This window comes from Phyllobates terribilis, unplaced genomic scaffold (genome assembly GCF_046119375.1).
Source record: "Phyllobates terribilis strain yellow unplaced genomic scaffold, ASM4611937v1 Scaffold_1__5_contigs__length_1240528914, whole genome shotgun sequence".
NCBI lineage: Eukaryota > Metazoa > Chordata > Amphibia > Anura > Dendrobatidae > Phyllobates > Phyllobates terribilis.
This window is the reverse complement of record NW_027362761.1, coordinates 157,336,834-157,349,551: the sequence shown is the minus strand read 5'-3', so window position 1 is coordinate 157,349,551 and position 12,718 is coordinate 157,336,834. Positions and strand designations below refer to the sequence as shown.

The 12,718-nt window shown below is 40.6% G+C and overlaps 1 protein-coding gene across 1 annotated transcript in view; it reads right to left on the bottom strand.

The window, feature by feature from the left end:
* GLDC (glycine decarboxylase) overlaps positions 1-12,718 on the bottom strand; it is a 48,189-nt gene that overhangs the window by 7,959 nt on the left and 27,512 nt on the right. The window contains exons 6-16 of the mRNA XM_073668857.1: positions 12,181-12,328; positions 8,616-8,812; positions 8,213-8,309; positions 6,084-6,189; positions 4,686-4,825; positions 4,274-4,354; positions 3,668-3,765; positions 3,453-3,579; positions 2,467-2,609; positions 2,287-2,362; positions 2,066-2,191 (exon numbers count right to left, since the gene is read on the bottom strand). Of these exons, the coding sequence (XP_073524958.1) occupies positions 2,066-2,191; positions 2,287-2,362; positions 2,467-2,609; positions 3,453-3,579; positions 3,668-3,765; positions 4,274-4,354; positions 4,686-4,825; positions 6,084-6,189; positions 8,213-8,309; positions 8,616-8,812; positions 12,181-12,328 (1,339 nt within the window). The remainder of the gene's footprint in view (positions 1-2,065; positions 2,192-2,286; positions 2,363-2,466; positions 2,610-3,452; positions 3,580-3,667; positions 3,766-4,273; positions 4,355-4,685; positions 4,826-6,083; positions 6,190-8,212; positions 8,310-8,615; positions 8,813-12,180; positions 12,329-12,718) is intronic.

Here is a 12,718-nt window from a genome sequence, read left to right as displayed (position 1 = left end):
ATATTAGAAAGCTAAGCGGACAGTGGATAAAAAGGTGTAGACTGTAATTGTGCTTTTTTAGATTTAATAGTTTAAGACAGCATAAGCATATAAGTTTATCACTACGGCTCATGCAGTTTAATATATTTGACTCTTCTTAAAGAAAATCTAATCTATCACAGTAAAGATGCACCATATTTATCAAACTGCATGATCCAGACTGTCTAGTCTAAGTTTACAATACCTAATTGCTTACTTGCACCCAAATATACAGTTGTGCTCAAAAGTTTACATACCCCGGTAGAATTTTTCCTTTCTTGGCTTCAGAGAATATAAATGATAACAAAAAAACATTTTTCTCCACTCATGGTTATGGGTTGAGTGAAGCCACTCATTGTCAAACTACTGTGTTTTCTCTTTTTAAATCTTAATGACAACTAAAAACATCTAAATGACCCTGATGAAAAGTTCACATACCTTGGTGATTTTGGCCTGATAACATGCACAGAATTTGACACAAATGGGTTTGAATGGCTACTAAAGGGAACATCCATTCCTCATTTGTGACCTATTTGCTTGTAATCAGTGTGTGTGCATAAAAGCGGAGCGAGTTTCTGGGATACAGACAGACTCTTGCATCTTTAATCCAGCGACTGACGTTTCTGGATTGTGATTCATGGGGAAAGCAAAAGAATGGTCAACAGCTCTACGGGAAAAGGTAGTAGAACTGTATAACACAGGAAAGGGATACAAAAAGATATCCAAGGAATTGATAATGCCAGTCAGCAGCGTTGAAACTGATTAACAAATGGAAAATCAGGGGCTCTGTAAAAAACAAACCACGGTCAGGTAGACCAACAAGAATTTCGGCCACAACTGCCAGGAAAATTGTTTGGGATGCAAAGAAAAACCCAAATATCAGCTGAAATTCAGGATGCTCTGAAAACTAGCGGTGTGGCTGTTTCAAGATGCACTTGAAGAAAAATGGGCTGCATGGTCGAGTTGCCAGAAGAAAGCCATTACTGAACAAAAGCCACAACGTATCTCGCCTACAATACGCCAAAGAAGCCTCAAAACTTCTGGTACAAGGTAATTTGGAGTGAGGAGACCTAAATTGAACTTTTTGGTCACAACCATAAATGTTACATTTGGAGAGAGGTCAACAAGGACTATGATGAAAGGAACACCATTCCTACAGTAAAGCATGGAGGTGGATCGCTGATGTTTTGGGGTTGTGTGAGCTACAAAGGCACAGAAAACTTGGTAAAAGTTGAAGGAAAGATGAATGCAGCACATTATCAGCAAATACGAGAGGCAAATTTGCACTCATCAGCCCGGAAGCTGCGCATGGGACGTACTTGGACGTTCCAACATGACAACGATCCAAACCACAAGGCCAAGTCGACCTGTCATTGGCTACAGCAGAACAAAGTGAAGGTTCTGGAGTGGCCATCTCAGTCTCCTGACCTCAATATCATTGAGCCACTCTGGGCTCAGTTCATGCTAGACAGCCCAGGAATTTACAGGAACTGGAGGCTGTTTGCCAAGAAGAATGGGTAGCTTTACCATCTGAGAAATTAAAGAACCTCATCCACAACTACCACAAAAGACTTCAAGCTGTCATTGATGTCAAAGGGGGCAATACACGATAATAAGAACTGGGGTATGTGAACTTTTCATCAGGGTCATTTGGATGTTTTTGGTGGTCATTAAGATTTAAAAAAAAGAAAACAAAGTAGTTTGACAATAAATGGCTTCACCCAACCAATAACCATGAGTGGAGAAAAAGTTTTTTTGTTATTATTCATATTCTCTGAAACAAGGCCAAGAAAGGAAAAATTCTGCCTGGGTATGTAAACTTTTGAGCACAACTGTAGGTGCACGCACACATTTCAGATTTAATATTGCATCTCAAGAATTGCCTCCTTTTTTCAAACACAGAAAGGGGAAAAAATAAAAAAAATTTAAACAGCCAGATCGTAGAAGCAGAAAACATATTAAAGACAAAGTAGAGGCGCTGTCCACAAATAATGCCATGAGACTTGTAACGTGAATATATGAAATTTAACAATACAAAGTAACTTACCATAGCTTTTAAGTGTACTACATCAATGCTTCCATCTTTGTCCACTTCTACTGGCTGTATTTTCATTCCTGCCATTTGGGCACTTGCCGGATTGGTTCCATGAGCCGATTTGGGGATTAGACAGACCTACGATAGAGCGCAGAATTTAGCATAAAATGTTGCCATTATAAATAGACATAAAATACACTTTACTAATTGTCACCGTGCAAAGTTCTACTTACTGTTCTATGAGGTTCACCCTTTGCACTTAAGTAGGCCTTGATGGCAGCCAATCCAGCATATTCACCCTGTGCCCCACTGATTAGGAAAAAGAATTGTAGTAAATATTTTTCTATGTAACAATTTTTTCAGATACATTAAAAATGTAACTGCACATTTCGTGGTAAAAGAATGAGTTTTACCTGTTTGGCTGAAATGAGATTTTGTCGTATCCTGTTATTTCACACAAGTCCCTCTCGAGCTCCTTAAACAGCTGCTGATATCCCTGTGCCTGGTCTAAAGGCACAAATGGATGAATGTTGGCAAATTCAGCCCAAGTAATTGGCTGCAAAAAAAATATATAAGTTTACAAACTTGAGTCTTAGAAAAATGCACAAACCTGTACACTAATCAGACTCGGGCAAAACCGGTTACATGGTTACTAGACTGTTAATAATGTTAACCTCAAGGAAACTGCAGATTCATTCATGCCTGCAAATGATTCAGCAGATGTGACTTTCTCCTGGGATGAAATTTACAATGAAATACGCTAAACACTTCTGCTGCATCTTTGAAAAAAAATAGTACCGATATTTAATCAACATAAATAACAGATTTATTTCACAAATAAATAAAAAAAAAAAAAAAAAAAAAATTGTTGCATAAAGGCCAAGTCTATAGAAGCTTTGGTCCCATCTTACCAAAACTAACGCTCAGAATGAAGGGGCAACAGTGCTGATTTAAAGCGGAGTCGTTAATTTTTCTCTGCACAGCTGCACTCCTGGCCACCCAACTGTTCATGGAGCAGCAGGGGGAGACCTAAAAGGTCATGTAATGCAAATGAATTTAAAATATACTAAAATAATGAATCTTAATGAATGGGAGGCTTGACAATACGTACATTGTTCCAATTTAGTCCAGGAAACCAACCCATGTGTTTGTATGGTTATAAAAATAAAAAAAAACTCCATTAACGTAATCGCTGACAGGTTAACTGTGGCAAAGCGATAATAGGATCTATTGATTACATTATAGAGAAACCTGTGACCAGCTTTGGTTGCACATTGGCCTTGGTTATATGATATAGGCCTCCTTGAATAGGGGGGGGGGGGGGGGGGTTGAGACAAGGGAAAAAAAAAAAAACCCACAACATATTACAGCTGGAGAAAAAAAAAACCTCTAAATTTACCGTAAGCTCGGAAGAACTGTTGAGTTTCATTGTGCAGGATCCTAGAGGAATCATACTATGTACAAGTGAGATATCCTTGTTCTCTAAACGCTTCATGTAGCGAACAATATTTGTTTCTGAATGGTAGCTTAAAAACACAAATTAAAAACAAAATGTTACAACAATATTTAATACATCTCAATATTAAATTAGCTTTCCTCTTGAAGCCACCTCACCTATTAAACACTGGGTGCATAAGAAATTTGCTTGTCCTCTTGAAAGCCGTATCCAAAATACCTTTGTTCTCCTCTCCCATGCCTTCGGCCACCAGCTCCTGTGGCAGAAACCCAAAAACCCACAATAAAAAAGACTTGAAAAAGGGACAAGAGCATTCTACACAGATATCCACTGGGATTGTAACTACAGCAGCAAAAACCAAACCAGATGCTCAAGGTAGACTAACACCACTTTTTTTTTTATGCTTTTTTTTTTTTTTTTTTTTTTTATAAATCAGCGCTAGAGGTGAGCAAAAAGATTTGCTCTGTCCCGTTGAGATGGGACAATCTTCATTTCTGTGTCTAGCATTCTTTGCACCTTTTACAACAACTAGGCTTTGTTACATCATGAGCAAGTAAGCACAAAAAGGAGCCCAGGACGTCAGACCAAAAGAGGTCACAGAAGACTGTCCTGGTTTGGCTGCCACGGAGTACCGGGCTGGACACCAGTCCATGGCAGCGCAAATCTTTTGCTCAACTCTAAAATCAGAGTTAAGCCATTGTATAGCCTGAAAAGTTTGAGAATGTCCAGCTAAATATTTAAAACCAATATGGTATTTTACTCACTGCTGAGGATTCACAGCCAAACACCCACAGTAGGTCATCCAGATCCTTCTCCTTTACAGTTTCATCAATAGATATCCCAAGCTGCCAAAAGAAAAAAAAAAAAAAAAAGAAAAAATAATATATAAAGAATAATAATATTATTATTAATAATAATTAATAATAATAGTTTACACAAAGGTTGAATAACCCTTCAATCACTATGTCCTACTCACAAAAGTCGTTGGGTTTGGTACACCTACAAGCTGCAACGACCTGCTCATAGTTCAAGCAAAAACTGAACAAAGTGCAGAGCAAGACATGAGAAGCACATAGGAATGTTAGAGAGTTGTGTCCAAATATGGTTTCCTTCTTGGCACACTACTTGGTTTAGACCTGTTTTTAACCCCTTCCCATGTATCCAAAGACTACTTACCGAACCATCACTGTAGATGCGGAGGTTTATCTTGCGCTGTGCAGCTCGATCCAGAACCTCTTTGACTGGACAACCGCAATGAATCTTCACTGTATCAAAGAACAACTCGTTGTGTAACTGATGTCCTGCCCTCTTCAAACCTGAGCAAGCGAGTCGAAGAAAATAAAAGCACTATAGTTAAATGCAAATTTATTGAAAAAAAAAAAAAAAAAAAAAAAAAAAAAAAAAGCATTAATATTAAAATTACAAAGATTGTTAAATATAAAAAAATAAATATATTTTTGTCTATTTGAGAAGCATATAAACCCTGTACAATAAAAAAAAAAATCTAAAAATATCTTCAGGTTTGTCTCTAGTCATGTGGTTTGTGTGGTCAGGACCAGGACAGTTATGGGCACAAGCACTAGGTGCAGGTACAGACCTATTATTGGTGCAGTCTGCAGTTGCACAGGGGCCAAGAAGCTTAGGGTTCCACGGTCATCCTAAAAGCAGTTTCCTTCTAACAACAAGATTGCACACAAGGACATGAGCTAATAAGTCATAACTTACAATTACTGGTGGATTAGAAGAGATAATCAGGTGTTTTATTCTGAACTACGGGCCTCGACTACTGCAACCTTCTGCTCTGTGGCCTCCCTTCTAACACTCACACCCCTCCAATCTATTCTAAACTATGCTGCCCGACTAACCCACTAGTCACCCCGCTATTCCCCAGCCTCTCCTGTCAATCCCTTCACTGCCCCATTGCCCAGGGACTCCAGTTCAAAACCCTAACCATGGCATTCAAAGCCATCCACAACCTGTCTCCGCCATACATCTGTGACCTAGTCTCCCGGTACTTACCTGCACGCAGCCTTGGATCCTCACAAGATCTCTTGCTCTACTCCCCTCTTCCCACAATCGCATACAAGATTTGTTCCGTGCATCCCCCTACTCTGGAACACTCTACCCCAACATATCAGACTCTTGCCTACTGTGAAAATCTTCAAAAGAAACCTGAAGACCCACCTCTTCTGACAAGCCTACAACCTGCAGTAACCACCGCTCCACCACACTGCTGAACGATCAGCTCTACCCTCACCCATCCCTTGTAGATTGTGAGCCCTCATGAGCAGGGTCCTTTCTCCTGTACCATTTTTGTACTTGTTGTTTGCCATGTATACCCCTTTTTCACATGTAAAGTGCCATGGAATTAATGGTGCTATAATAAATAAGAGGAGGCTCAATGTATTAAACTTGCACAGGGACCCTCTGTCAGAACCTGAGTAGGTGTATTTCAGTTGTGTAACAGACTGTAATCTGCTACATAGGATTTAGATTAGTGCTGATAAAAGAATATTAAATTAATATTTTACATGCCAAAATTAAAAAACACACACAAACACACTTTAAAGTTACCTTCTGCAAGTATTAGTGTAGCATTGTGAACTCTACGTGCAATATGCTTGAGGCCATTTGGACCATGGTAAACACAGAACATTGCAGCCATATTTGCCAGCAAAGCCTAAAAGAAGTTAACATTAAAATGAAAGGAAGCATATAGCAAAATACAAAATGACAACCATTGGAGATGCGCTTAAAGGGTATTCTAGAAGAAGCATTTGCTGCCATTAACAACATACACTGCTCAAAAAAATAAAGGGAACACTCAAATAACACATCCTAGATCTGAATGAATGAATTATTCTCATTGAATACTTTGTTCTATACAAAGTTGAATGTGCTGACAACAAAAATCACACAAAAATCAATGGAAATCAAGTTTATTAACCAATGGAGGCCTGGATTTGGAGTCACCCTCAAAATTAAAGTGGAAAAACACACTACAGGCTGATCCAACTTTGATGTAATGTCCTTAAAACTAGTCAAAATGAGGCTCAGTATTGTGTGTGGTCTCCACGTGCCTGTATGACCTCCCTACAATGCCTGGGTACGCTCCTGATGAGGTTGCGGATGGTCTCCTATGGGATCTCCTCCCAGACCTGGATTAAAGCATCCGCCAACCTCTGGACAGTCTGTGGTGCAATGTGACGTTGGTGGATGGAGCGAGACATGATGTCCCAGATGTGCTCAATCAGATTCAGGTCTGGGGGAACAGGCGGTCAGTCACCAGCATATGGCCTCACAAGGGGTCTGAGGATCTCATCTCGGTACCTAATGGCAGTCAGGCTACCTCTGGCGTGCACATGGAGGGCTCTGCGGCCCTCCAAAGAAATGCCACCCCACACCATTACTGACCCACTGCCAAACCGGTCAAGCTGAAGGATGTTGCAGGCAGCAGATCGCTCTCCACGGCGTCTCCAGAATCTGTCATGCCTGTCACATGAGCTCAGTGGCGACTTTGCCAATCCTGGTGTTCTGTGGCAAATGCCAAGCGCCCTGCACAGTGTTGGGCTGTGAGCAAAACCCCCATCTGTGGACATCGGGCCCTCATACCCTCATGGAGTCGGTTTCTAACAGTTTGTGCAGACACATGCACATTTGTGGCCTGCTGGAGGTCATTTTGCAGGGCTCTGGCAGTGCTCCTCCTGTTCCTCCTTGCACAAAGGCGGAGGTAGCGGTCCTGATGCTGGGTTGTTGCCCTCCTACGGCCCCCTCCACATCTTCTGGTGTACTGGCCTGTCTCCTGGTAGCGCCTCCAGCCTCTGGACACTACGCTGAAAGACACAGCAAAGCTTCTTGCCACAGCTCGCACTGATGTACCATGCTGGATGAGCTGCACTACCTGAGCAACTTCTGTGGGTTGTAGAGTCCATCTCATGCTACCATGAGTGAGAAAGCACAACCAACATTCAAAAGTGACCAAAACATCAGCCAGAAAGCATTGGTACTGAGATGTGGTCTGTGGTCCCCACCTGCAGAACCACTCCTTTATTGCGAGTGTCTTGATAATTGCCAATAATTTCCATCTATTGTCTAGTCCATTTGCACAACAGCATGTGAAATTGACTGTCAATCAGTGTTGCTTCCTAAGTGGACAGTTTGATTTCACAGAAGTTTGATTTACTTGGAGTTATATTCTGTTTAAGTGTTCCCTTTATTGAATTTGAGCAGTGTAGATGAAGGTTCATTTGGTTGGGAGTCCAACCACTTGGACCTCAGCAGCAAGGCTGTGGTCATTTTATAATGGAGCAGGGATCAAGAATTTGACCTCTTGTTCAAATTAAAAATCTATGAATTATTTAAACAGTCGAGCAACAGTCTGGCAACCTGGAGGTTTTAGCAGTCACCCATCGATCTAGCATTTATAGCCTGTCCAGTGTGGAGAGGATAAATGCTTCTGGTGGAGGTACACTTTTGTGCAGCATTTTAAAAACATGCAAGCAGCCCTCAGCTTCATAAAAGCCATGGAAAACAAGTGCCTAGCCATTTGTGCTGAAAAAAAAAATTAAATCCATTGCTAAGCGTTTAAGCATTATAAATATAGGAGATACATTACCTCTATTGCAGCAGTTATTTTTTTAGTAGAGGTTTTAGTCCCCCAGTGATTCGACCAAGTGTACAGCATATGTTCTAGGGAAATTTACCTGTGCAGTACATATGTTGCTTGTAGCTTTATCCCTTCTGATGTGCTGTTCTCTAGTTTGTAAAGCCAGACGATAAACTTCCTTTCCAGCAGCATCTCTAAAAACAATTTACACAAATCAAAAAAAAAAAAAAAAAAAAAACCAGAATAACTTTGCATGTTTTATAGCAGAAAACGTATGGCTGAACCGGCAACAAAAGACATAAAACCATTGCAGTCAGTGACGGTCATGTGAACAGAACGTGACAAAGTTTGACATGCAGGGAAGCAAATATAGGAACAAGTTCAAATTTGAGACCACAAAAAACAAACATTTTAGTGGCAGTAGGTTTACAGGTGGTTTTAATGAATCATCACTGGCATTAAGGCTCTCTGCCAAGTTAGATTTTGTTGACACTACATACCTAGTCACTCCAACCATTCTGCCAGGCATCATCCGAACTAGGTTGTCCTTCACTGCAAAGAAGGCGGCATGTGGTCCACCATAACCTAGGGGTACACCGAATCTCTGAGAGCTGCCAAGAGCTATGTCTACGCCAAACTCACCAGGTGGCCTCAAGATGCACAGTGCCAAGAGGTCAGTGGCACAGCAAGCCAAGGTCTAACATGAAGAAAAACCGACTGTTAGATAAAGACATACAGTTTTGTGCAAGATAGGGCGTTTAAAACTACTGAGAAAAAAAGTTCAATCCTCATAATAGCATTTATTTCTATATATTCAAAGATGTTGGGAGCACTGCACATTCAATTCCAAATGAACACATTAACAAAGTATCAATTTTTAAACTGAAAATGATGTAAAAGGAATAGGCTGCTCAAGAAAATAGGAGGATCTGCATTTTCATTTACAAGCTTGAATATTTACAAATTTGTTTACAGACTTAGCTTTTCTGTTAATCACTGAACTAATATTTAGTTCTAACACCTTTATTTCTGATAAGGGCTTCACATCTGTGTGGCATGGAGTCAACTAACATCTTACACCTGTGAACAGACCTTCCAGCCCAAGCTGATCGAACTACATTCCACAGTTCTTTTGTATCAAAAACAGCATTTTTGAGGTCACTCCACAAATTTTCAAATCAGATTGAGGTCTGGGTATTGGCCTGACCACTTCATAACATCAATCTTTTTGATCTGGAACCAGAATGTTGCCCACTTGGGTGTTTCAGTAGGACAAAGACCTCAAACACACCATTTCAAAGGCATTTCTTCAGCGTAGGCAACATGACCTCTTCTGGTATTGATATATTCAAATTTTTCCATGGTGCCTGGTATGCAATAAATGGGCCCAACTCCATAGTATGACAAACATGAAACCATTAGGCTTGTGCAGCCATGTTTTACAGTCTTCACAGAGTACTGTGGCTTGAATTCAGTGTTAATGGGTCATCTCAGTCTGCTGCCTTTAGACTCAGAACAATCCTGCTCTCATTTGTCCATAGAATGTTGCGCCACTTCTATTTAGGCCAATCAATGTCTTCTTTGGCAAACTAACCTTTTCAACACCTAATTTACCATTGCTGAAAAAAAGACATAAAAGGGTTTCTTGCAAATAGTTTGGCTTCACGTAGGAGTCTTCTGATGGTTGCAGGACTCACAGGTAACTGAAGATCTTCTTTGATCTCACTGGAGCTGATCATTGGATGCTTTTTTTTTTTTTTTTTTTTTTTTTTTTTTTTTGCCATTCTAGTGATTCTACGATCTATGTGGATGGCAGTATTTTTTCCTACCATGTGTTTTGGGTTTTGTTTGCCATTTTAAAGCACTGGAAATTTTTAGCTAAGAAGCCATTTATTTTCTGCACGTTTTCCCCTCTCCAATGAGCTTCTTGATCAAAGTTCCTTCTCCTTCAGTACAATGTCTGGAACCACCCATTTTATTCACTGAGCTAGGGCCAAAACCAGAAGGTACATTTGCTGTACTCCTCCTTTAAATAAGGGCCATAATTGACACCTGTTACTTCACAGAATGAATGATCTTGCTAATTGAACTCTGCACTGCTATTTATTAGAACATCCCCCTTTCATTAAAGGAGCCAATTACACCCAATTAGAAGAGTGCATGTCACGGCTGTTGATTCTGCATGTTGCCCATTACTCGCCTACACCTAGTCATGCATTTTTCCGCATATTGTATGAGCTGTTATGCCAAAAGACAGTAATTAAACACATTAGTAGTGATATTAGTTATGTGCAAAATACATAATGCCAACACAGAATGGCATTTAGAGGAAAAATTAAATAAAGCAATCATGATCCCAAACTATAACGTTACTTTCCTACAATGAGTTTTTAAGTGTTACAGATTTTCTGCTCCCATTAAAGTAAATTAGAAAAAAACGCAAGTAACCTCTCAAAAATACGCAGTGGGAAAAAAAAAAAAATCATACACACCCCAAAAACTCATTGTGGGAGTGTAGCCCAATAGTAAACAGCGGGTCTTCGACTCTTGCAGATTGTGAATATAATATCAACCGATCATCTCAACCATGAATGAGTAATATATACCTTAATACTGGATTTAAAAACACAGTTGCTCTCAGGATCAAATGCATGAATTGTCCTCCATCTATTCTTATTCAATTGTTATTACGTTTTTGACACAGACTAAACATCCACCTAAAATTCTACATCCGAGCAATAGGTTGTAGAAAGGAATAGACAAGCAAGGGATGATATCCCACTAGTCTCCAGGAACATCTTCTTTCTAAAAAGGAGGAGTCGGCTTCAAGATGAAGATCTGGCTCAGGTGAAATTTTGGCAACCAAGCTGTATTTTCAACCCTTTCACTCACTGCAGACCCACATGTAAACAACCTAGGACAAAATTGACCTCACAGTACAGATGAGATAGTCAGGTGACTAGGAAACCCAAAATGTAGAAACAGAGCGCTATGTTAGGCTCACAGTGATCAATCCCATAGCAGTCGTTTGGCTAGACAGCTGCTATTGGATACTCACTTGTGCCCCTCTTGCATGTTGGTCAGCTGTATCTGCCCTTCTAGATCCTATAAAGACATACGTGTTCACCACCCCACATGTAATGTCCCCCATCCTGTAAAAAATGTCCCCCATTTTGGGCTCCTTCATGGTGTAATGTCCCCCATTCTGGACCCTTTCCATTCTTCTCCAGCACATTTGAAATTTTTTTATAATATAATATAATATAATATAATATATATATTTTCACCTTCCCCCACATTCTCTTCTGTAGTTGGCACAGGAGCAGGCAGCGGACTTTGGCGTTCTGGCACAGGCTGCGCATGAAGTCACTGCCATGCACTGCAAGTTGACGTCAGCTGCCTTCTTCAGACTGGCCAGCGGCTTGTATTGCAGCGCAGGGAGCCAGAGAGTCTCTGCACTGCATTACATTTCACCTGAATGAGAGACCAAAGGACACACATCCAGGTGAAATTTGTGTCAGCGGGTCACCCTCCAGTACAGGTCTGGTCGTGGTTGCACCCTCTACAACCGCAATAGTTGTGCCCCTGGGAAAAAGTCTCTAAAATGACAGCCCCTTTTATCTAGCTTTTGCCACACAATCTGTTTGTCTACTACTTTTACAATGATGACTTCTCCTTAGGATAGGTCCTCAATATCTGATCGGCTGGGATCAGCTACCCTGCACCCCCACGGATCAGCTGTTATTGGTGGTGGCAGGACGTACTCACTTGCTGATCTGCTCCGTCTACTTGTAGTGGTGGGGCTTGATACTGTATATCCGCTTCCTATTCAAATCAATAAGAGGCAGATGTGTAGTGCCCTGCGGCGGCCACTACAAGTAGATGGAGCAGCTCGGCAAACAAGTACTTTCTTGCCGGCAGCCACTGACACAGATCAAAGCTGATCGGCAGGGGTGACGGACCCCAACCGATCAGACACCGATGCCCTATCCAAAGGATAGGACATTAATGTAAAAGTAATGGACAATCTCTTTAATTAAAATGTAACTTTACATTTGTTCTTACCCCATTTTGGTGAGCTCGGTCAACAAGCTGGGTGAAGTCTTCTATCTTTCCATCAGTGTCTGGATATTGAAACAGAACACCACTGATATCTTTACCACTGAAGTCCATCTCATGTGGCAACATTAGCTCTGTTGTGACACCAATATAGCTACAACAGAAATGAAAGTGTTATGGAGCAATATAACTAGCTGGTAAAAGTAATTACGGGTGTAAGTAAAGGTGCGGTGGTGAAACACCCTGTCAATTCAGAGATTCCGTTTTTTAGAGGCTTCAAATTTTCCAGTATTAATGTGCTGCACAAGTTACCTTTATTCTCTGGGTCAGGATGATTTATGGAGACATAAAATGTAAATAGTTTTATTTAGGTTTTACTGCATTTGTACATTCCCCCCCTCCACCCCATTAAAACAATGAAGTTGTGTGGAGGGCGTAATTTTTGGTTAACAAGAGGTTTTCAGTGGTACATACATTTTTTTCTAATATACAAAAAGAAACCAGTCTGAACTTGTGTTTTACTGGTCCATAAAAAAACAAAACC